General features: G+C 50.5%; 2 gene segments (V, D, J or C); both read left to right on the top strand.

Annotated features, from left to right (window-relative positions):
- Positions 1–716: 716 nt before the first annotated feature.
- On the top strand, positions 717–1,440 carry LOC131424486 (immunoglobulin heavy variable 3-72-like). The segment is given in 2 exon segments: positions 717–833; positions 938–1,440. Coding segments are annotated over 2 exon segments (534 nt in total).
- A 4,925-nt stretch (positions 1,441–6,365) lies between these two features.
- LOC124098269 (Ig mu chain C region membrane-bound form-like) overlaps positions 6,366–25,246 on the top strand; it is a 167,622-nt gene continuing 148,741 nt past the window's right edge. The window contains 1 exon segment of the C gene segment in view: positions 6,366–6,426. Within this exon segment, the coding sequence occupies positions 6,381–6,426 (46 nt within the window).

Below are 25,246 nucleotides of genomic sequence, written 5' to 3'. Positions count from 1 at the left end.
AGGGATATACAGGAAACCCTGTGGAAACAGCTCATTCCAAGTGAAAGTGAGGACAGAGGCTGGGTTTCTCTCTGCCCAGACTAGGGCCCAGTGCCCAACACAGATGGCAGCAGCATGTGGACCTGAGGGCTCTGTGCCAACTGGATGCTCCTGAGCTGAAGGAGGCCCTCACAGGGAGGCACAGCCTTCCCCCTGCAGGGAGCCTCTGAGGCCCTCAGCTGGACGCCTCCCTGGAGAGCAGGTGGCAGCAGAGGGGAGAAGACACACAGCACATTTCCAATGCAGGATGGTTCTGAGGACCTCACCAGATGTGTGCATCTGGGAGCTGGAGGAGGGTCAGGGCAGCAGTCATGTACAGGGTGAGAGCAAAATACCAGGTAACCAGTCACTCTTGCCACACATGAGCTGTTGGACACAGTGAACCAGCACTCAGGCTTCTGTGTGATTTTACATCTGCACCAGGGAGTTAGCACAGACACCTCCATCATATGATTATGTGTTTATATTAAATAAACTAACATAGTGGACTCTAAAATCAAATTAGAAGAAATTCTTCCCTCCTGAACGCTCTTCTGTCAACCATGCTGCCCATGACACTCCCATCTGCTCTCAGAGCTACTCTACTGGGCCTCCACCCAGAGCTGCTATATAGCAGGAGGACATGCAAATAGGGCCTCCCTCTGCTCCTGAAAACCAGCCCACCTGACCCTGCAGCTCTGCACAGGAGCCCACCCTGGACTCCCAGCTCAGCCCACTCAGGGATCAGGACTGAACACAGCTGCTCACCATGGAGAGTGTGCTCAGCTGGGTTTTCCTGGTGGCTGTTTTCAAAGGTAATGAATGGAGAACCAGAGATCCTGAGTGTGTGAGTGGACAGGAGTGAGAGAAAGAGTGGGTGAGTGACAATGTCCTGACCAGGCTGCCTCTGTGTTTGCAGGTGTCCAGTGTGAGGTGCAGCTGGTGGAGACTGGGGGAGGCCTGATGCAGCCTGGGGGTTCCCTGCGACTCACCTGTGTAGCGTCTGGATTCACCTTCAGTGACTACTACATGGACTGGGTCCGCCAGGCTCCAGGGAAGGGGCTGGAGTGGGTTGGTCGTATAAGAAACAAAGCTAATAGTTATAGCACAGTATACGCTTCATCTGTAAAAGACCGATTCACCATCTCCAGAGAGGACACCAAGAACACACTGTACCTGCAAATGAGCAGTCTGAGAACCGAGGACACAGCCACCTATTACTGTGTCAGAGACACAGTGAGGGGACCTCAGTGTGAGCCCAGACAGAAACCTCCTGCAGGGTGCCCAGGGCCAGCAGGGGGCGCTCAGCACACAGCAGCTCAGGGACAGCACAGGAGCAGGTGCAGAGGGGGTGGGGCAGATTTCCTCCATCTGGGGGCCTCTCCTCTCCATGATCCAGCTTTGTAGGAGAGCTCTCTGGACATAATTTTCTTACTAATCTCTTATGTCTCTGAAGAGAACAATTTGGGTTTTTGAATTATACTTTCTTATTTCATTGTTGCACCGTAATTATAAATAATACTGCATTTCAATTGGACACAGCTACACAATCATGGGATACAATCTCTCCACTTCAGTCCCCTGCCATCTCCCTTTCCCTCTCTCCTCTCTACCCCTCCCTCCTGACCCTTTTTCCCTTTTTTTTCTTGACAGATCTTTTCTATAATTTGCTTCATTAGTGCCTCTTAGAGCACATAAAGGGGACATCCACTGTGCCATCCTCACACAGGACACAGGAATGCTTCGTCAGTGTCATTCCACTGCTCGTCCCATTTCTGTTCCCCCTACCTCACCCTGATCCCCTTCCTCTCCTCCTGCTCCCTCTTCTGTTTCCAGGGGACTCCTCCCAGGACTTTTCCCCTTTTTTGATCTGCAATTTGCATTTGAGATTGAACATTTGACAATTCTCCCTCTGACTGTGGCTTAATAAACCCTTTATCCACTCATCTGTTGATGGACATCTGGGAAAGTTGTGTAATATGGTTGTTTTCAGGTCCACTGGTATAAACACTGATGTGGCTAGATAGCTGTGCTGTGCTGATTTGGGGTCTTTTGGATAAATACTGAAGTGTAGTAGCTCGGTCATATCGTGGCTCCATTCCTGGTCTTCATGAAATGTCCATTCTGCTTTCAGGAATGGCAGCAATAAATTGAACTCTCAGCAATAACACATCTGTACACCTCTTTCCATATCTTTGTTGACAATTTTTATTATTTTTATTCTTGATGGTTGCCTTCTGATTGGACTGAGATGAATTCTCAATGCAGTTTTAATTTGCAATTCCTGATTTCTACGACTATTGAGAATGTTATCCTATATTTGTTGGCCACTTAGATTTCCTCTCTTGAGGAATGTCCCTTTAGGTCTTTCCTATTTATTTATTGGGTTATTTGGTCTGGTTATTAAGTGTTTGGGGTTCTTTATATATTCTTTGTATTTGTGCCCTATCTGGGGAGGTGACAATGATGTCCCAAGGCTCTCTCCTCACACTGTGGCTGGATCCCATTGCTGTGCTGAAGGTTTTAATTTGATACTGTCTTACTTACTAATTCCTGGTATTGATCCTTGCACTTTAGTGACCTGGTTGAGGAAGTCAGAGTCTGTGTCTGTATAGAGGAGGTTGGTGCAATATTTGATTCTAGCCCTTGCAGAGTGCCTAGTCTAATTCTTCAATTTCTGATCAACTTTGAGTTGACATTTGGAGGGTGAAATATAGTGATCTATTGCATCCTTTTCAATTTGGATATTCAGTTTCCTAAGCCCTATAGGTTGAAAATACTGTCATGTCTCCAACAGGATTTTGGAAACTCTGTCAAGTGCCAAATAACTGCACTTATGTTGGCTTGTCTCTGTACCTTCTATTCTGTTGGTCTTCATGTCTGCTTTGGGGTCAGTGCCTTCTGGTTTTGTTACTGCAGCTCTGTCAAATCATTTGAGGTCAGATATTTTCATAACTTCTGGTTCAATCTTTCTGCTTAGAATTACTTTGGCTATTTTGTGTTTTTAATTTCTCCACACAAATATCAGAATTCTTTCTTTTCTGGTTGTTTGAAGAATGTCTTTGGTATTTGTAGGAGATTTCATTGAATCTCTGTGACATTTTTGGTAGTTTGGCCATTTGATAATAATCATTCTGACAATAGCAGAAATCGGCAGTTCTTTCCATCTCTAAGGCCTTCAGTTTTTCCCTGTCTTGTTACTCACTGTTTCCATTGTAGAGATTTTTCACCTCCTTGGTTTATTTCTTTCCAACTACTTTTTAAGTTATTTAGAATGGGAACATTTTCCTAGTTTCTTTCTCAGCAGACCTGTTTTAGAAGTATTTGAAAGTGGTTTATTTATGTATGCATGATGTATTTACCTACATTGCTAAAGTTTTTTTTTTATCAAATCTAGAAGTTTCTGATGAAGATATTGGTTCTTCTAGACATTGGATCACACCATCTGCAAGCAGCATATTCAGACTCCTGTCTTTCCTCTGTAACCCTTTAATTTCTTTCTCTGGCCTGATTGCTGTGACTGGAGATTTTAGGGACTGTGTACACAATGCACACTATCAAAGGCACAAGGACATGGTTCCTATAAAACATAAAGAAGATGGAGAAGCCCTTGGCACACTATAGAATATAAAAAACAGAAGCAAAAAATTAACAAAGTTAGATGCAACAGAAGATATGCTTCAGGCTCTTCTGAAATCCAGAAAATTATTGTAAACTGTTTTTTAAAAATATCCTCCAAGAGCTGGGATTATGGCTCAGAGGTAGCACACTCCCCTGGCATGCATGAGGCACTGGGTTTGATCCTCAGCATTACTTAAAAAAATGAAGTAAAATAAAAATATGTGTCCACCTATAACTAAAAAAATACAGAAATAATCCTCCAGTAAACTATAAAAACTTGCAGAGATTTAAAAAAAATCTAATTTAATGAAACTTGTTGAAATTGAAGCAAAAGTATGTAAAAATTTAAATAGAAAAATTTCAAACAATGAAGTTGAAAAGCCATTAAAGACTTTCCAAAACTTATCCCCAGGGGATAAAATCTGACCAGTCACTCCATCCCCATGCTGACCCTGTCCCCATTGGACAATATCTGACATGATACTATATCCCATGTTGACCAGGTCCCCAGGGGACACCATTCTAACTGTTACCCCACCCCATAGTTACTCCATCCCCAGTGGATAATATCTAACATGTTGTTACATGCACATGCTAATCCTGCCCACAGGGGATGATATCTGATCTCTTACCCCATCCCAACACTGGTCTGTCCACAGGGGATAATATCAGATATGTCACCACATCCCCATGCTCTCTGTACTCAGTGGACAACATGTGACCTGTTATTCCATCCTAATACTGTCCCTGTCTGTGGATAATATCTGACCTGTTACTCCATTCTGATGGTTGACTGTCCCCAGTGGATAATATCAGGACAGTTACTCCATCCCTGTGGTGGTCAGTCCACAGTAGGTAATATCTGACCTGTGCCCAGTGGATATTGTCAGAGATATTACTCCTTACCCACTCTTACTACATTCCCTAGGGCGTGTCTCCTTGGTCCTTCCCACAGGCAATGCTTTCCCTCCAGTACTAAATTTCAGGACTTGGAGATGTTCTCATGCAGACTCGGATGTTCACCTCACAGGGCTCTATGGCTGGGCACAGTGTGCATGGCACTGATCACTGTTCATGGGAGACCATCACCTGCCACAGGACTTTGTCACCTGACCTGTAGGGACCCCTGGGCCCTGGGAGTTCCCAGCTCCATGCCACAGGCCCTCACCTGGGCCTCACACTCACTCTGGTGACAGGACCTGAACTGGCCCTGGCTCTCCAGACAGGCCCAGGTGAGAAGCTCCACAACATAAAGACAGAAGGTCCTCTGCTCAGCAGTGCTCTCCTGAGGGACCTGGGCCCAGCTGCACCCCAGGGGAAGCTCACTGAGGGGGTCTGACATCTGCCACCACCTGGAGTGTGTCCTTCAGGCCCAGCCTCTTCTCCTAACATAGTACCTAAAACTCTGCTCCTCAGCTTTGCATCCCTGAAGCAGGTACCTGAGACCATCAGCACATAAACAGGATCTTTATTATGGATGAAGACATTAAACCTCCAGTCCATGCTCAGATGGGTCCTTTGCATTTACACCTTTCCTGGATGTGCCAGGGGCAATGCAGAGAGCCCCCTGTGGGGAAATCACTCTCCATGTTGCTAGGAATCAAAAGGGAGGGAGGAAGACAGGGGGTCTGCCAGTCTCCTTGTGTGGAATGTCCTCGTGATTGACATAAATTCACCTAGTCCACATGTTCTAGGGGATCCCCCACTGCCCAAGGAGCTCAGAACAACCTTAGCACATGTTATTTGGGGAGGACAATGATGCACACTAATCATTCTATCCCTGGACACAGAGCTTTCACATCCATCTCATAAAGCAGAACACATTCAGTCCTCATCCTTGAGACCCTAAAGGCAAAAATACTTCAGCTGAGCTCAGAAATCCAGTGCAAAGATCCAGAAGATTCAGGGAAAACTTGACTCTGTGCCAGAAAATCAAAGAGGGGTCACACACTCCTAAGCTCTATGGCAGGAGTGAATATTCCCATTTCAAAAGGAAAAGACACAGACATTGAAGGGGACTGAAGCCCAGCAGGACTGACATTAAACCCACTGTTCCAATTCTGTCCTCAAGGTCACCATAGGGGGATAGGGGTGAGGGCTCTGGGCAGGCCCAGCACACAGCCCAGCTGGACACAGTCGCCTGTCCTCACTCTCAGTGAGCTTGTCCTGCAGCCTGCTGCCTCCTGGGCAAGTGCTGCTCACTGCTGGCTCCTCTGATCCAGGGGTCTCCTCAGCAGCCCTGGCCTCATCTCAGAGCCCCATGCATCACCTGCCAGGGCTGCCAGCAGGGACTCTGACCCCTGACCCCCATCTGACCTCCAGCCCTTCCTTTCAATATTCATGTAACCCTCCCTGACCCTGTAGCTCTCACAGTCAGCCACCTGCAAAGCCAGCATGGTGTGGCTGAGGACAAGGTCACCCTCAGCAGGGAGCAGGTCCTGGCCTCCCTTGAACCAGGGCTGGGAACCTCTGGGCCCCTTGATGGCTGAACAGGGGAAACCATGCCCTGGGCAGTCCTGGGTCAGGAGCCCAGAGCTCTCTCCCACAGGCCCTGACTGGAGGGTCTTTCAGACCTTCATCTCTGCCTCTGAGATAGGGAAGCTAGGCCTTGTTGATCCCTGGGATCCTGAAACACCTTCCATCCTCTGGGTGCAAAGCCTGGGCTGCTCCCAGTGGAGCTGCTGGCCACACCCTCCCAGCTCATCCCACTCAGTGACCAGGACTGAACACAGCTGCTCACCATGGAGAGTGTGCTCAGCTGGGTTTTCCTGGTGGCTGTTTTCAAAGGTAATGAATGGAGAACCAGAGATCCTGAGTGTGTGAGTGGACAGGAGTGAGAGGAAGAGTGGGTGAGTGACAATGTCCTGACCAGGCTGCCTCTGTGTTTGCAGGTGTCCAGTGTGAGGTGCAGCTGGTGGAGTCTGGGGGAGGCCTGGTGCAGCCTGGGGGTTCCCTGCGAATCTCTTGTGCAGCCTCTGGATTCACCTTCAGTGACAACTGGATGAACTGGGTCCGCCAGGCTCCAGGGAAGGGGCTGGAGTGGATCTCAAACATTAATACTGGTGGCAGTACTTATTATGCTGACTCTGTGAAGGGCCAATTCACCATCTCCAGAGACAACTCCAAGAACACACTGTACCTGCAAATGAGCAGTCTGAGAGCCTAGGACACAGCCGCCTATTACTGTGCTAGAGACACAGTGAGGGGACCTCCATGTGAGCCCAGACACAAACATCCTGCAGGGCGTCCAGGGCCAGCAGAGGGCGCCCAGCACACAGGAGCTCAGGGTCAGCCAGGAGCAGGACAGAGCAGGGGCAAGGGCTGGATCCTGCCTCTGGGGGCCTCTCTTCTATTTGTTTACACTTTACGTTAGTGAAAGTTATTTACATGGAATTTACTCTGGGGTGTTCATATCTGCAAATGGGGCCTTTGGTCAATTTCCCTCCTCCTTCCTCCTTTCCCTCCCCCCTCCTTCACCCTCCATTCCCTTCCTCCCCTGCTCTACTATCCATTCTATTTTGATGTCCCTGAGTCCCCTTATTTTACTGTACCTTCCACTTCTCAGAGAAAGCCTCAGCCCTTGACTCTCTGAGACTGAGATATTTCACTTCCCATGATGTTCTCCAATTCCACCAATTTACCAGAAACAATCTCATTTAATTCCTCCTTATGGTGAGTAAAACCCCACTCTGTACACACCCCACATTTTCTTTACCCATCCATCTGGTGACAGGCATCTAGGCTGGGTCCATCACTTGGGTGCTGTGAGTTTCTGCTATAAACACGTGTGTGGCTGTGTCACTACAGAATGCTTAGTTTACATCCTTAGGACTGTAACAAAACGTGCAATACCTGGTCATGTGGTGGTGTCCTCGTCAGCTTTTTTGCTGCTGTGACTGAAAGGTCTGACCAGAACCACTTAGAGGAGGAAAGGTTGATTTGAGGGCTCACAGTGTCAGAGGTCTCAGTGCATGGACAGCAGGCTCCATTCCTCAGATCTCAAGGTGAGGATGAACATCATGATAGAAGACTGTGGAGGAGGGGAGATGCTCACATGATGATCAGGAAGCAGAGAGAGACCCTCACCAGATACAAATATATACCCCAAGGCAACCCCCATGGCCCACCTGCTCCAGCCTCACCTGCCCACCTTCAGTCACCTCCCAGTTAATCCCTTACAGGGGATTAATTCACTGATGGGTTAAGTTCTCTTACTCAGTCATTTCCACTCTAACCCTGTTGCATTCATACAGGGGCTTTTGGGGGGACACCTCACATCCAAACCATAACACTCCACCCTTGGCCCCCAGAAGCTCATGACCACCTCACAATTCAAAATACATTTAGTCCATTCCCAAGATTCCCCATAGTCCCAATAGTTCAAGCCCAGCCCCAAAGTTCAGGTCCAAAGTCTCCTCTGAGCCTCAAGGCAAACCAGCATTGTCAGCTCTAAACATCAAAGCCATTTACAAGAATCCACTATATAAAGGTACAGACTAAACATCTCCATTCAGAAAAATAGGGCACAGAAGGAAGGGCTGGGGCCAACGCAAGACTGAAATCCATCTGGGCAGCAAGTCCTGGAGCCCCACGTCCAGGTTCTGGGCACAAGGCATGGTGACGTTCCCTCCAAAGTGCTGCTGAAAGCCCAGTCCTTGTCCCAGATGCCAATCCAATAAGAGGACAAGGATATGAGAAAAAGGAAAAAGAGGTTTATTGCTTTTCAGAAAAAAACACAGGGCACTTGGGCTGGGGATGTGGCTCAAGTGGTAGTGCGCTCGCCTGGCATGCGTGCGGCCTGGGTTTGATCCTCAGCACCACATACAAACAAGGATGTTGTGCCCGCTGATAACTAAAAAATAAATATTAAAATTCTCTCTCTCTCTACCTCTCTCTACCTCTCTCTCTCTTAAAAAAAAAGTTTTCTCTCTTTCTCTCTCTCTCTCTCTCTCTCTCTCTCTCTCTCTCTCTCTCCTCCTCTCTCTAAAAAAAAAAAAAAAAAAAAAAAAAAAAAATTACAGGGCACTCTTGTCCCAAAGGTGTGATTCTGCCTGAAAGGACACCTGTAGAGTCCACACAAAGTCCAAGGAGTAGGTCACACATGAGAATGTCACACAGGAGATTTGTGGTCAGTAACAGGAGGCATAGCAACAAGGCTGTCCCTCCAGGAGAGCAGCAGCCTGTGGCACTTAGAGAGAAGATTTATAGCCCTCAAGAGAAATCTCCTGAGCTGCTTAGGAGTTTAGCTGGGGTGGGGGGATCTTAGGGTACTTAGGAGTTTAACCTGTGGTAGGGGTGATCTTAGGGTACTTAGGAGTTTAAGCTGGGTGGGGGGATCTTAGGGTACTTAGGAGTTTAACCTGGGGTAGGGGTGATCTTAGGGTACTTAGGAGTTTAAGCTGAGTGGGGTTGATCTTAGGGTACTTAGGAGTTTAAGCTGTGATGGGGTGATCTTAGGGTACTTAGGAGTTTAAGCTGGGTGGGGTTGATCTTAGGGTACTTAGGAGTTTAAGCTGGGGTGGGGGTGATCTCAGGGTACTTAGGAGTTTAAGCTGGGGTGGGGGGGGGATCTCAGGGTACTTAAGAGTTTAAGCTGGGGTGGGGTTGATCTTAGGGTACTTAGGAGTTTAAGCTGTGATGGGGGGATCTTAGGGTACTTAGGAGTTTAATCTGGGTGGGGGTGATCTCAGGGTACTTAGGAGTTTAAGCTGAAATGGTGGTGATCTTAGGGTACTTAGGAGTTTATGCTGGGGTGGGGGGGATCTTAGGGTACTTAGGAGTTTAAGCTGGGTGGGGTTGATCTTAGGGTACTTAGGAGTTTAAGCTGGGGTGGGGGTGATCTTAGGGTACTTAGGAGTTTAAGCTGAAATGGTGGTGATGCCAGGGTACTTAGGAGTTTAAGCTGGGTCAGGTTGATCTTAGGGTACTAGGAGTTTAAACTGGGGTGGGGGGATCTTATGGTACTTAGGAGTTTAAGCTGGATGGGGTTGATCTTAGGGTACTTAGGAGTTTAAGCTGGGGTGTGGGGAATCTTAGGTACTTTGGAGTTTAAGTTGGGGTGGGGGGTTCTTATGTACTTAGTGAAGCCAGATTTAAAGACAGGTAGTTAGTGTAGTTTGATCAAATCCGTCTAGTATCAAGTACAATCAAGATTGAAGGCCATACTGAGAATGGAGTCCAGGAAAAGGAGGATTGAAAAAGTCCCCAAGGCAGGGAGCCCATCCCAAGGAAATGTTAATGAAGCAGCTCTCAGCAAACATGGAGATGCTAATCCAAAAACCCTTCCTGCCCAGGTTACTCCTAAGCCCATCTGCCCCTCACCTTTTGGGCCCTACCACCTGCATTTTATCACTGCAAGGTAACAGAATCAAGGACAGGAATGGGACAGGAATGCGGGAAAGCTGAAAGAGAACCTTAGCCATAAAAGAGGGAGGATCTTTCCCTTCCATGGTTCCACCTCTTGGGTCCCCTTCTTCATCTGGGAGAAGTCTTTTCTGCTGTCCTTTAATAAAGCTTCAACTTTCCACTCTAAACTTGCCTCAGCATGTTTCTCTGGTGTTATACTTCAGCCTTGGGGAAGCAAGGACTGATGACCAGTCAACAGCGGTAACATTAGGAGTTTAAGCTGGGGTGGGGTGATCATTCAGCAGGCACATGTTCTTAGGGAAAGTTAGCAGCACTGCCTCAGAATCCAAACTTTGGAACTTTTGATAAAATGACTCCTGACCTGAAATGGTGACTCTGAGGCCAATATTGATCTGATGCCAATATTGCCCATCAGCAGGAGCAGGGGCTGTTAAAGAGGTGCCTCCAAGGCCACATTCCACCTCTTCTCTGTTGTAGTTGTGATTCACCTGTTCACTTGGGAGAGAGTCCTTTCTGAGATCTTCTGGTGCCATCCCCAAAGTCTGGAGTTCTTCCTTCCTGTGGTGGGTGTGTGCTCAAGGACAGATAGCTCTGCCTAGGAGGGGGAAGAGAGGTAATCCTGTTTCCCCTGAGATTAGGGAGGGGGAGATTGGGGAGGAGCAGGGAGAGAGGAAGAGAAGGAAATGTGTCCATTTTAACATGAGTGCAGTGGCAGAGCAGCAAGGGTTGTACTCAAAGCGTAAGGTGACCACTGTCACACTTGTGCTAATTTGCAGTTCTAACAACAATTAATGAGTGTAATCCCCAAAATACTCACCAGAATTTATTACCACTTGTGTTTTTGGAATTGCCCTTCTGCCTACAGTGAGAGGAAATCTTGTTCAAAAGGCAATACATTCCAATCCCACGGCCATGATCATACTGAATGGAAAAGCTAAAACATTTCCCCAGATATAGGAACAAGACATAGATGGCCCCTCTCACCACTCCTACTGAACATAGTCCAGGGATATGCATTTTAACTCAGGTGCATTTACACAGGAACACAGAGCAGCATTATTGAGGCTGAAGTGACGGCTCTGGGGTCCCCAGGGTGAGACCCTGAGGAAGCTCAGAAGAGTCTTTTCCATCAACTAAGGGGAGGGTCTTCAGTGGGATTCCCTGAAGGGCTGTCCTTGGGACTCTCTGTACATCAAACAGTGAGCTAGCCCAAGATTGCGTTATGCTTGAATTTGGGACCCCCAAAAGACCACCAGAAACCCAGATTGATGTAAGCAGCAAAGAGGTGTTTATTGCGAGCTAGCTCGGTCCTCCTCCTCGTGCACACAGCAACTGGTGACACTGAGAGGCTCCGCACCCCTGGTTTGCAGCAGTTTTATACACTCTTTGGGGAAGGCAGGGACCCCACATACATCATACCATCTCTTAGCATATCATCACACACCGCAGGAAAATCATAAAACAATTCTAAAACATGATTAGCCCATTCACTGGCGGGAACAAGTTGGGTAGGGGTGATTGATTACTAGGAGAGGGGGATTCCTTTGAACTGAGGGGAGTTCTTGCTGAACTCCATAGTTTCCCAACACATTATCAACCACCATAAACTGTTGAGGATCATCTGGCATCCCAGGTATTTCCCTGTCTCATGCTGATTGGTGGCTGATGGGGAGTTGCTATCTGGCACAGCAGATCTCTTCTGTGATTTGTAGATAAACAACTCAGCAGGGTGGGTAAGTGCCTAGGAGTGCTCTGTGGGTTTTTCCCAAGGACAAGGGTCACGCCCCCTTCCTTGGACAGGCTTTGCTCTGAGGTAGAGGCTGGCTTTTCAGACATGAGGGACACCCAGGGCCTGGTCTTCCCAGGAGAGCAAGTGTGAGGACCTCTGTGCCTACAGCTCTGAGTGGGTGACACAGAAGTCCCTCCATCCTGCAGAAGCTGAGCTCTGGCCCAGGAAGCAGCTACCACTGTGCCCAGCCCACTCTCTGCTGTGGAAGCCCTCACCAGGGCAATCAGGACACAGTCTAGGAGACTCCAGACCCCAGGGGCCACTAGTGTCAGTCAAGTCCTCTCCCTGTGTCCATAGTCTCCCTCCTAATCAATCCTCCTGAACCAATTTGACATTAATATTTCTAGAACTTCCCAGGAAGTGAACAGGACCTACCTGCTTCCACACTCAAGTGGAGGGCCAGACTAGGACACATGGCCCCATCCACATAAATACATCAGGAATTTACCAACTCCCCCAAGCCACAGCCAGCAGGGACTCCCATCACTTGTCCATGCTGGGGAGGTCTGCCTCCTACTGCAGTGATCATGGCCACTTGAACTTGGCCAGGCCTGCAGTGGGTGGGTTGGATCATTGGTGGTAGCATCACATACTATAGCCCAATCCTTGAATCAAGGGTCAGGGTCACCACAGACACACCCAAAGCGATCTTTCATCAGCGTCACTGTCTAAAAGCGGAGGGCATGTTCAGTCTCACTGGGAGACACCTGGGGATGTGTGTGGTCAAGACACAGTGTCCCAGCCGGGAGGTCACTTCCCACAGGGAGATCAGGTCCTGCAGGTGCTCAAGGCCTGCCGAGGGAGCTCAGGACCAGCAGGGGGCGCTCAGGATCCATGGGGGCACTGAGACCATCAGGAGGCTCAGGACCTGCAGGGTGCCCCAGATCAGCAGAGGGAGCTCAAGTCCAGCAGGGGAAGGTCAACACCAGCAGAGAGGGCTCAGGACCTGCAGGTGGCTTAGGGACAGTCGGGGCATCAAGACCAGCAGAAAGCTCTGGACCAGCAGGGGGAGCAGAGGACCAGCAAGTGGAGATTAGGACCCCCAGATGCTCAGGAGAAGCAGGAGGCTCAGGAACATTAGGGGCGTCAGGACCAGAAGAGAGCTCAGGGACAGCAGGGGTCTCAGCACCAGCAGGGGGAGCCCAGGACAAGGGCAGGGAGCTCAGGACAAGGACAGAGAGCTCAGGACCTGCAGGGGAAACTCGGGGAAAACTGAGTGCAGGGCCAGAACCAGGGGCAGGTGCACAGGCAGTCCGGGCTGGTGCTCAGGGTTCAGTGTCCTCTCTAGAGAGGAGTCCCCAGGGAGCAACTCTAGCCGTGTGACAGTGCTCCAGAATAGCACAGTTCTGAGGAATCAGGAGCTCATTCTCACAGGAACAGAGGCAGAGCTTTAAACCTGGGGGCAGAAGTGCCTCTGCCCTAGTCTCTGCGTCAGATCTGAGAAGTTCAGGGGAACCTGCTTGGTCTTCTCCCACCAGACAAGCAGCAGACTCCTGGATTCTCATCAGGACGGTCTCTGGGGGCTGGGAGGAAGCCAAGAGCATCCAAGCTCTGTAACCCTTAAATGCAACAGGTTTCAAGTCTTCCCTCCTCCACCCGCAGACCTGTCCATACCAGACTCAGAACTGAACAAATTGTCTTTTAAACCAACTCATATTCATTCTTCACGTCTCCCTTTCCCTGTCCTCACCCAGAGAGTGCAGGCTCTTGTCTGGGGTCACAGGGCTCAGGCACTTAGCTGGAGCTCAGCTGTGGTGAGCCTTGGTCACTGCAGGCCCCTGGGTAAGGCAGAGGGGATTTCTTAGTCACCACTGCCCAGACCCTCCTGGTGTCCCCTGGAAGGACAGTTTTCAAAAGTGCAAGTGACCAGGGAAAATGTGGCCTGGTTGTGGAACGGATCTTGCTCTGCTCAAACTTTCCTGCAGTCACTGCCACCACCTGGGCTTCAGGGTGACTTGCAGAACACCCCTGTGGGCTGTGAGCTCTGGGGGACAGTGTGCAGGTCTTGCTCAGCCGTGTCCTTGTGGCTGCAGCATGATGCCAAACCCTGGAAGCCGCAGACTGCTCCATGAATGTCCTCCCCTGCTGACCTCTGTGCCAGAGTCCTGGTCCTCCCTGCCAGGGATTTCCCTCCTTCTGCACAGAAGAAAGTGATCCCTGCCTCTCCCCTCAATCTGTCAGGAAGAAAACAGTCTCACTTACTGGACAAGGATCTGTTTTCAGCCACATGGGCTTTGGGAGAGCGTCTTACAGAACTCACTTGTTCCATCCAGGGAGACTCTGGTGCAGAAAGGAAGCAGACCATCCGTCTCGGTAAGAGTTTCCCTGTTTTCTCAATGTTCCTTTAATTTGACTTCTGTCAAACTACTGTCAATATAAATTTAATTTCTATAAAGTCATGGGAAAACTAGGGAGTTTGCCAGAGGAAACCAGAAATGGTCTTGCTCTTATTGCTTTGTATTTAAAGGCCTTGAACATGACACAAGCCCTGTGCTCTCAAAGCCCATGGGAAAGGCGTCTGTGTCTTGTTAGACTACCTAGCACAGCACCCTCCACGACCAGGCAAGCGGGCCCAGGACACGTGGACTGAGGCTGGCCAAGCCCCCATGCAGGCTGTGATTGCTGAAGGGGGAATGAGAGGAGGGTGGAGAGGAGTGTGCCCTCAGGGGTCCCTCAGCCTTGATACCTGGCCCCAAACTCTGAGGGCAATGACTCCTTGGAGGGAAGTGAAGGAAGTTTGGAGTTTTTGTAGTTCTGAAAGAGCACACACTCTCCCCTTGGGAATTTCCCACAACAACCTTAATTCTCTGCTTTTTCTGGTTTGTGGAAACTGTCTCCATGGCAACACTACTCTAAATTGTCCAATTTCCTCCCCAAGGGCTTGGTTTCCCCTGTGCCTGTTTCCCCAGAAACCTGAGCTTTATGTGCCTATCGACTTCCACCTGTCCCCATGTCCCTGCCGTCCTTACACAGAGCTCAGAGCAGCACGACAAGGCTCTCGCAGTGCACAGACCTAACCGGGTCCTTGCACTGAGTAGGATGTAAACAACGTCCTTGTTTGTAATCAGGAGGATGAGGAGGTGCACTCATTTCCACCAATGTGGCCAGGAATCATTCATGTCCAGGGACAGAGGGAAAGGAAGCACCAACCTGCAGAATGTATGCAGTGGTGACCCGATGGGGTCCAGTGGACAGCGTTAGAAAGTGGACAAAGTGTTTCAGCACAGTAGAGTGCTGAAGCAGAAGCTGTGCTTCACCAGCAGGAAGCTGCAGCCACAAGTCACTCCCAGGAACCATGAAGGACACTCCCTGGGGACAGGCGTGATGCTTGAAGGAATCCACATATTTTTACTACAGCATGAATACATTTTGTTGTTCTTCCCAGAAGAAAGAATTATGCAAGATGGCCACCAAGTCTGGAAACCAGGAGAGTCTTTAAGATAGAATTTGTCGTGGGTGACAGAATATTACTATCTCTAGTTCTCAACTAAATGGCCACCCCACAGACTGCATCTTTGAAATAGGGCAAAAAAAAAAAAAGACTGGTTCATCAAAAAAGATGAATACTGGGTAGCTTTAACAGCTTCTCACCACTAGATGCATCTTCTAAACAAAAACTAAAGACTCTTTAGAAATAAAGACATATAATTAAGATTTAACAAACATATACAATATTTCATTCATGAATGACTGAATACACTTTCTTCTCAGCAGCACATGGATCCTTTTCTAAAATAGACCGTATCTCAGGCCACAAAGCAACTCTTACCAAACAAAAAAAAAATAGAGATAATATCTTGTGTTCTTCAGATCATTATAGAAGAAAATTAAAAATCAATGATAAGATAAAAAATGGAAACGTCTTTAACACAGAGACTAAATGATGTGCTATTAAATGATGAATGTAGAGCAGAAGACATGAGGGCTGAAATTGAAAAACACTTAGGGGTACTGTTGTAGGGACAAACGAGGCGAGGCACCGACGATAGCAGGAAACAGTTTTATTTGGCTGCAGCCAGGCTCAGAGGGCACAGCATTTGCTGTAATCAATCAATCCCCTGAACCCCGAGTTCAGGGAGTTTCAGAGTTCTATACCTAGCATGTAAGGGGAGGGGCTCAGAAGTCCACAGTCTGCAGAAGTTCACATAAAAGCAGCTTTTTCCTTCACTGTTCTGGGCAAGTTAACCCTTCAAGGACAGCACCTGGGAAGGAGGGAGCTTCTTCTCCCCTCTCTTTCCTCCCCTGCCAGCTGTTACCATGGAGCCCAGTTGGTAACTTATGTTAAAAATGTAGACATCTCTGTGAAGCCCAGCTCAAGGCCAGAGGCCTTGTTTGCACATTTCTACAAAGTACTATACTGGATACATTTGTGAAAAACTAGTAAGGGGGTGCCCAGCACCTGGAGTGCAGGTATCTTCCAGGCCAGTGGTCAAGTAAAACAGGGCGACACGAAAATAGGAAGTTTATCTCCAATGGACTCTTTCGCAGAGACTCTTTTGTTGACAGTCCCCAAATCAGCCGTGGTGAAGAGGGCTTTTCTGTGGAGAAAGGGGGTGCCACTTCAGTACCTGAGAATACTGATGTAACATATCAAAATTTCTGGGTCACTAGGATGCAGTTCTAAGAGGAAAGTTTGTAGTGTTACCTGAGTTAAGAATCAGGAAAAACTAGGGAAAGAAGAAACATACGTCAATATTGTAAAAGCTGTGTAGAAAACCCAGGCCAACATCATGGAGAAAAACTGAAAGCATTCCCTCTAAAACCTGGAAAAAGGCTAGGAAGCCCCCTTTCACCACTTCTACTCCACATAGTCCTTGAAGTTCTTTCTAGTTATTGCAATTAAAAAAAAAAAAGACATTAAAGGGATGTGAATAGGAAATGAAGAGCTCAAACTATCTCTGTTAGCTGACAACACAATCCTATGTATAGAAGACCCTCCTCCCAGAAAAAAAAAAAACATTAGAAAACATCTAGAACACATACCTGAATTTAGAAGAGTAGCAGGATACAAACTTAACATCCATAAATTGATTGTGTCCTATACACCAAAGTTGAATCAGCAAAAAGAAAAGTAAGGAAAACTATCCCATTCACAACAACCTCAAAAACAACAACAACAACAAAAAAAAACAACGAATTACTTGGGAACCGATCTAATAAAAGAGGTGAAAGACCTGTAACAATGAAATATAGACAGCACTAAAGAAAGGAAACTGAAGAAAACCTCAGAAGATGGAAAGATCTCCCTTGCTCCTAAGGCTTAAGACTTTTGAACTGAGCATGCAGAGGGAATGTCCGTCTTTAGCCTGTCATGATTCAGTGTGTTTTGCAGTGCGTGGAATTGATCTAGAATTGTTCGCTGTGAATTGATAATGTCTACGTAGTGCCCAGCATTAAGGAGTAAAATTGTGTTGAGTAATCTGAGTGAATAAAGCATTGAAAGGGGCAGAAGCGTGTGGACATCCTTTATTTCTCCCCTCGACTTCATACGTCACAATTTTGCCCCCTCTCGACAGTCACCCAGCTGTGTGGAGGGTCCAATCTGCAGGAGGGAGACTCATCTCTTCCTTGTCACGTTCACATGACACCCAGGTCCCCACTGGATGTCCTGCCAAGTGAGGTTCCCCCATTTCCTTGGGCTCTAGAAAGATCACGGGTCTGGGTAGGACACAGTGGCAGGTCCCGGAGGAACCTGTCTCCTCAGGAGCTGTGCGGGGTGGAGCCAGGGAGACCCCAGGCCCCTCACACGGCCTGCTCCACTGTGGGTGGAGCTCCTTCCATCTGCAGACTTGAGGCCCCTCATCCAGGGTCACGCTTTCCATGTCTGCGACAAGTACCTGAGGACAACTTGAAGGAGGAAAGGTCCCTGTGGCTCCTGGTGAAGCCGGAATCAGACAGGCTTGGGTAATCAAGTCAGGTTGGTCAAGAAGTCCAGGAAGTTGGAGACTGTCCCCTGAGGGACTGAAATGTTAATTCCTTCAGAGCCCTTCCTCCACCCTAATGGAACTGCTCCAGGAATTGCCCTCCCTCCAGGGAGCTCTAAGGTTGTTAATTAATGTGTCCTGGGCTGCACCACCCTTCAGCCCACCTGGTTCCCACCTGTTGGCCCTCCCACCCAGCACTCCTGGGCCTTGTCAGGTACCCAGGAAGGAGAAAGATAAGGGGGTAAAGGCAGGAGAACAAAGGAATCCTAGGACATATAAAAATGCAGAACACCTCGCTTCTTGGGATACCAGGACACCAGCTAGGGCCCCTTCTCCCTCGCGGGAGAAGTCTAGGTCACCCCTTTTTAAACAAACCCTGCTTCACATGCTTGCCTCCCTGTGCTTCTCTAACGTTCAAACTTCAACCTGTGGGGAGCAGGACTCCTCACAGATAACCGCCGTGTCGAGGGTTCCAGTGCGTGTTGGGCTGGCTCCATTGCTCTGGCCCATCTTACAGCAGAACATCCTGGTGGAAGGATGGGGCTGCCCGATTCACAGCAGCCGGGAGGCAGAGAGAGAAAGAGGCCAGAGGCAGGAAATTCCCCTCCAGCTCACCCGCCCCCCACACCTGCTTTGTCCACCTATGCCCAGTGCTGTGGTTTCCACCATCTCCCTGTGTCCACCCAGCTACTGAAGGACTGACCCAGTGATTCCGAGCCCTCGTGTTCCGGTCACCTCCTCAGAGCCCACTTGCAAACACTGCTGCAGATCAAGCCTCCAGCATGTGAGCCTTCAGAGGGACTCCACGTCCACACCTGATGGCAGGCACCCTACTAAGCACAGAAGGACAGCTCTGCCACCCCGAGGAGCACAGCACTGGCCTCCCCAGAACACCCCAGCTCAAGGGGCTGCTCCACCCTACACTCCTGCTCTGTGCCACTTTCCCAAAGGAGTCCCCATGCATGTCCCTGGGGAGCAGGGAGTGTCCAGCTTCCTGCCGTCCATGGGAAGGCCCCTCCTCTTTACCGTACCTGCTCTCCTAAGCTTCTCCTGGCCGCTTGGTGCGTCCAGTTAGAACATCTTCCCAGGAAGAAGACACAGATGAGGTCACTCTATTATACGATATCAGGACAGGCTCCTCCATGATCCTCTTTGGCAGGTAGAGATAGGAAGGGACATTTTCCAGAACTCCACGTCTTATCTGAGGTGGACTGCCATCAGCCAAGGAAGGCATGTGACCCCAGAGACTGGATGTCCACCCCCCACACCATGTTGATGGAGGCTTTTCTGGATATTAAAATCACAACCCACATTGAGACAGCCAGACGGTCGTACACACAGAGAACGGACACTGCATTTAAACTGAAATTGTGGTTGAAAGAGCAGATCTCAGTCTTCCCCAGGGTCAGAAGGCGAGTGTGGCAGAGTGGCTGCTTCTTGTGCTGATGCTGTCGGCCACAGGCCACGAAGCCCTGCTTCCGTCATGACTGCTGAGCATGCAGCAGTGGTCCCAGAGGGTCACGGGCCACTCGGGTCCTGTGGGTACATTCTGCGATGCTGGAGCCTTGACAAGCCACCTGCCGATGCGGTCTTGCAGACATCCCTGCGGTTGAGCAGTGCTGCCGTGTTCCAGCCCATAGAACTCGGTCCCTTCAGGACGAGTGCATTCTTTGTGACAATAACATCTCAATAAAGGGGTTTCAAAAAGATGGAGTAAAAGCCTAAAAAGCTTTCCAGTGTTTAGTGAGTGAGGAACAGGCATCTGAAGTCTGGTTTGGGAGCTGTGTTAAGCCTGGAGTTGTACTGCTGTCAGGCAGACCCCAGCCGCACACTCTCCAAATACCAGGCGGACCTTCATTGGGGACCCACACCGAGGTGCTGGTGGCCTCTTACCGCTGGGTGGATGGACTGGAGGCACCCGGCCTTCAGGAGCCCCAGGGCAGCAGAGGGGCCCATGGGCTGCTGCCCAGTAGGGCAGGGAGGTATGTTGGGTCTCCTCACTGTGAGTGCACTGAGCAGACTGTGCCCCTGGTGACCTCGGGTGCCGCACGGTGGGGGGTCTGCACCCCAATCTGTAAGAGCAAGTTCAGGCCTTTGAGGACGTGCAACTGTTCTCCAAACTGCACCTCACATCTCTGAAGACAGAGGAAACCTCATCCATGTCAGACGGCTTCTCATTTGTGCCTTCAGTCTGACCCCTGACCTGCTTGTGATCTTGAGGTTATTGGGACCAAGGGTCCAGATGAGGGTGCGTGTGTCTCCAACTCCTCAGATGGGCCTTTCAGACCCCAGGGCTGACAGTCCTCAAAGACCATGCCCTTGCTGGGCACAGAGGCACCATCCCAGCTGCTGGGAGGCTGAGGCAGGAGGAGCCCAAGTTCAAGGTCAGCCTGGGCAACTCAGGGAGAGCCTGTGCCAATATAAAATAAAAAGGGCTGGGCGCAGAGCCTGGTGGTGGACGACTTACCTACCACACACAGGACCCCTTGTTCACCACAAGTAACTCAAACAGAAATGAGCAAAGAGCACCCCATGCCCTCGCCTCTGGCCCTATGCAGCTCCACAGTCCTCTAGGGTCCTTCTACCCCCAAAGATTTTCAAGACCCCTCAGGTGCAATAGCTCCAAGGCCCCTGAAAGGCCTCTGCCACCTAAAACCAGTCCCAAAGACTGTGTCCACCCCAGGGTGGGAACTGGACTGACCTGGAGAGGGGCATGCCTCTGGCACTGTGAGTGGACCCTGTCGTGGCCTGTGCCCTTCACACTCTCTCCCACACTCCTGTAGGCAAGGACTGTCATCACCCAGAGGAGGAGGGCCACGAGGTCCCCAACACTTAGGCCCAGCTGGGCTGCAGGAAGCGCAAGGTTGGGGAATCCCAGAGCAGGGGTGCCAGAGGTCCTGCCTCCTGCCCAGAGTGGGGTCTGCACCATCACCCACCTTCCCTGGACTCCAGCCAGGACGGAAGCTCTCAGGCAGGATCAGCTCTGCCTTGAACCATCCCTGCCTTCAGCAACAAACTGAAAACAACCACCACCAAGATGGCAGCAGGGTGGACGCTGTCTGAAACGGCCCCTCCCTGGGATCCCACACAGTCCAGAGCTGCAGACTCATCCATTTCTGTCTTCCGCGTCACTCAGTGAACACCTTATCCAGGCTCACTCTCCCTGCCCTCTCAGCAACCAGTCCTGGGCCCAGTACTGAGAGCGCCCTGCCTTGGCTCTTGGGATCTGCTCTCCTGGCAGCAGTGGGGCCCCTGTCACCCAGCAGGTCAGATTTGGCCTCCGCCCCTTGCCAATCGGACTCTCAGAGTCCTTACTGCTCCTAGAAGAACCAGAGACCCTGCAGAAGGACCAGGAGTGAGAGACTGCCCGGGTTATGGTGAGATTGCAATAAATCACCGAGTCGATCTTAAAGCAGGAGACAGAACCTTTGTTGGCCAGCTGGGGGTCTGCATGCACCAGCTGGCAGGCCAAGGGAGGGCTGCCAGTCTACACCCTTCGCCCTCCTCCCGGGGTTAGAGGACACCTTTTAGTCCAAAACCACATGAATCATAAGTAGCTGCTGCTATGATTCAAAACCATAAGCAAACATCATGAGATCTAAAATCAAAAGCAGAAGGGGGAGTGGGCCAAAACGTCCCTAGTTTAGCACAAGTTAAAGAATGGTTACCAACGTCTAGACAATTAAACTCCGACAGGGTCTATTGTCCAAGAAAAATGGCAACCAAAGAGAGAACAATTTTACATTGTATAAGAATTGCCATTTTATGTCACCAAACATGCTGTGCTAAGCCACTGTAGATGGGGACAGAGGGAGGTGTTCCCATGGGAGAAGAATCTCTTACATGACGTGGAGCCTCAGGGTAAAATGGAGTTTGGTCACTGTCCATATAGCCTGGCCCGTAACAGCGGGAGGAGGGCTCTGCTGGATTTATTAATCCAAATCACCTGGGCAGAAACAGACTGTGTGTGTGTTGCTGAATGAGGTCATCTGACAAAATCCCTGGGTAAGTTCCTGGTGTCATGTTGGAATTGGATGGAAGACTGGAGGCTACTTCCACCCTCCCCACGTCATCTCTGAAGATCTGGCTGGTCAAAGTAGGTGGCCCTGAGAGATGGAGAGAGATTCTCCTGTAGGATTCGCTGGGCCTGAGCTCTCTCTGTGGGCTTGCTGGAGCTGCAGGTACCTGAAACACTGAATGCGTGATGACATTTACTATTCAAAAAGGGTCCAAGTCTGGAAAGTTGGGCCGTCTGCACTACATAGCCTGTTCTGTGCCCCTTATCATTTTTATGCAAAGTTGTTTCTTTCTTTTTCTATTTCTGAGAAAAGCAAAGCCTGGTGTGAAGTGGAGAAAATACTGGAATAAAGCAACAATGTCAGGGAGCTCAGGGAGAAGGAAAGCCATGGAGTTGCAGACTGGCTTTGCTGATGAAGCTGTCTGGGCAGGCAAATTGTCTGCACCTCTCAGAATGTGTGATGCCGAGCTCAGGAGGCAGGCGTGGGGATGCAGAGGTGGAGGCCATGGTCCTTTTGACTCAGCACACCCTCCTGCCTCACAGGGCAGAGGCCAGGCAGCAGTCCAGCAAGCAACAGAAACACTGGACAAGCATCTCCAGGAACGCACCCAAGTCCTGGCTGTCCTGATGCATCTTAATGTCTGCTACTTTCCCCCCAAAAGTGCAAAAGGGGATTTGGGGGATAGCTAATTGTGCCAAGAGCAGAAGAAGGCCAGGTGTGGAGTGAGCACTGCTCACTGCACAGCCTCCTCAGAGGACCCCTCCCAGCCCCCATGCGCCACCCTTCCATGGCTATGTTTCCAATGCTGGGCTTTGCTGCTCAGGCACAGCCGATGACTGCTGTGCCTCCATCAGGCTGGATGAACTCTGCTCTTGCCGCAGCATTTGAGGAAAAGTATCCATCCACACGGTTGCTGAAGGGAGACCCTGCACACTGACTTACACATGTGTGTTTGGGGAATGGAAGGTCCTAACATGAGTTCCTCACCTTGGGATCCAAATTAGATGAAGTGGACTTCATGGCCTCCCAAGGGATGAGACCACAGATACAGGTCCCTGGAAGACTGTGCCCCATGGTTAAAGAAATGAGACAAGGAGAGAGATCACAGGCCCTGGAGCCAGCCTGGATCGAGCTCAGGCCCTGCAGGCAGCAAGGGTCTGGGACTCCATCCTGACCTCCGGGGCTGGTGTGCAAGAATTCCTCCCTGCAGGAGCAACACCTCACCAGGAGCTCCACATTGAGGGCATCCTGTTCTTCAGTGATGAAGCCCCATCATGCCAGGGTAAAGGATGCCATGATCACCCCCCAAGGAGAGAGCTGAGGGGAACAGGCCAGGGCAGCAGAGCCACTGCCAACAGGTCTCAGTCTGTCAAACTGTAGGAGAGAAATGAAATCACCCGGGATGCCGACCTCGCTGAAATAGTACCTGCTGGGACTTCAGGAGTGGAGCTGGGAACAGCTGCATCCACAGGAGGTCAGGCCAAGTGCAGCAGATGGTGGTCCACTGCTGGGCGGCCTCAGCTGTCCTCCCCAGGGCTCCAGAATCTCCTGAGGCGCAAGAACACAGCACAGAGCCACAGGCGCTGGGGCGCAACCCCATGCACAGGGCAGGCCTCCGATGGGCCATGCCCTGGGATGATGGAAGTGTGTCTTTGACACTCCACCTGGGACCTGGAGCGGCTGTTCATCTCAGCCTGGTTGCCCTGACTTCAGTATGTGGCTGCTAGACCCACTTTGGATAAAGCAGGCACTGCCGTGAGTGACGTTCACCCAGGACTCAGTTGTTAAGCCCAAACCACCTGCCATCTCTTCAACCAAACCCCAGAGCTGCCTTCCCTGTTCCTCCCTGTCTCCTCACGGCCCTGTGTGTCAAGGTGAGGGAGGAGGGACACAGTGGCGGAGGCCGTGACCGCAGGTGGGACCTGCTGTGTGCCCGGGGCAGGCTCCAGGGTGCATCTGGGCAGTGACCTGGAGAGAGGGGACTCAGCCCCCACAGGGAGCACGTCCTGGCCCTGCTAAGGACTGCTTTGAGGATAGCGGAGGGGAGATGAGGAAGCACGGAGTGGCTGGAGCTCCCAGGCCCGAACACCACAGCCCGAGGACAGGCAGCCAGTGGGCATTTAACAGCTGAGCTCCGCTCAACCTTCCCTTTACCTTCACTAATGACACCATCATGTGTACAGGGAGAGGCACAGAGCTGGGCAGGGAGGGGCGAACTTGGGAGAAAGCTCAGGGCAGCGCATCCAGATGTGTTGGAGGAAGGAGGAAGTCCTTCACCATCACCCGAGGGAGCAGGGTGGTTTGAAACGCGCCCTTCACCGGGGCCTGGAACTCGTCTTCCCTGGGAGCTGCAGAGGCCTCATTTCTGAGGTCTGTGGGTTGGGCGGGGATCGGCACCTACATTGCAGGGGAGACTCTGCGCTGTGCGTTTTCACTTTCTCTCTTTATTTAAAGGGTGCTGACACAGAGAGCTTCGGATGCCCTCCACACCAGCCTGCTCTCCCAGGAGCCTGGCCCTGCTGTTCCGAGGCTCTGAGTTCAAGGGGATGTGGACACAGCATGGAGAGGAGGAGTGAGGTTTGGACAGTGCCCCACGAGGGCCAGAGCTTGCTGCTCCCCTCCACTGGCCTTTCTGGTTGATTTCTGAGGAAGGCAGTGTCCACCCAGAGCTCCATCTTCCTCCAAGGGCCATCTGCACTCAGCTTGGGCCTGGTGGGGAGTGGAGGCTACTTCCCTGGCTCCCTGGGCCCCCAGCCCTCCCCCACTGCCGCTGTGGAACAGGCAGCTTCGGCTGGAGGCAGGCCTCAATTCCCTGAGCTCCCTTTGGGTCTAGAGGAGAGGTCACCTAGAGAGTCGGGGCTCAGCCCCTTGAGAAAGACAGGAAGTGTTGAAATACCGTGGACATGACAACTCCCACTGGTCCCAGGGCCTGCAGCCTCGGGTCTCCTGCAGCCAGAGGCTCAGGCTCAGCTTGGAGACCTAACCAGCACCCAAAGATGTGGAAGACACTCACGTGTGGAGTGGAAATGTTTATTTCAGAGTGCTGATCGGAGATCTCCCAAGGTCAACTTGTGCCAGGAGGAGGAGGACTGTGCGTCTCTCTCTCTGCCTCTTCTTCATGGATGTCACTTTGGGTGCCCTGTATTCCACAGGGGTCAGGAGGCTGGCTGGCTGGCTGTTATTAAGCTTCTCCTCCTGCTGCTGCTTCTTCTCCTCCTGCTGCTGCTGCTTCCTCTTTGACAGTCTTGATAGTCTTTGCATTCAGTGCATATGCAATGAGCAGTGCCGCGATGAAGACATAGAAACGGCCGTACAGCAGTCTCAAGTAGATGATCAGTTCTGGGTTCCGGTCTACCGTCCGCACTCTCTTTGGAAGCTGCCCACTCTCCACACTCCCACCATGACCTAATTTGTCACAATTAGGAGGCTCCCAGCCTACGTGACAGTGACAGTGCCTGTGATTGTTGCAGACCCCTTTATAACTGCACTTTTCAGGGAGACAGTCATAA

The sequence above is a fragment of the Marmota monax genome, unplaced genomic scaffold (assembly GCF_021218885.2).
Source record: "Marmota monax isolate L192 unplaced genomic scaffold, Marmota_monax_Labrador192_F-V1.1 WCK01_AAM20220418_F8-fsc00190, whole genome shotgun sequence".
NCBI classification, from domain to species: Eukaryota; Metazoa; Chordata; class Mammalia; order Rodentia; family Sciuridae; genus Marmota; species Marmota monax.
The sequence above is the reverse complement of the archived record's forward strand: the minus strand, read 5'-3'. Positions and strand labels throughout refer to the sequence as shown.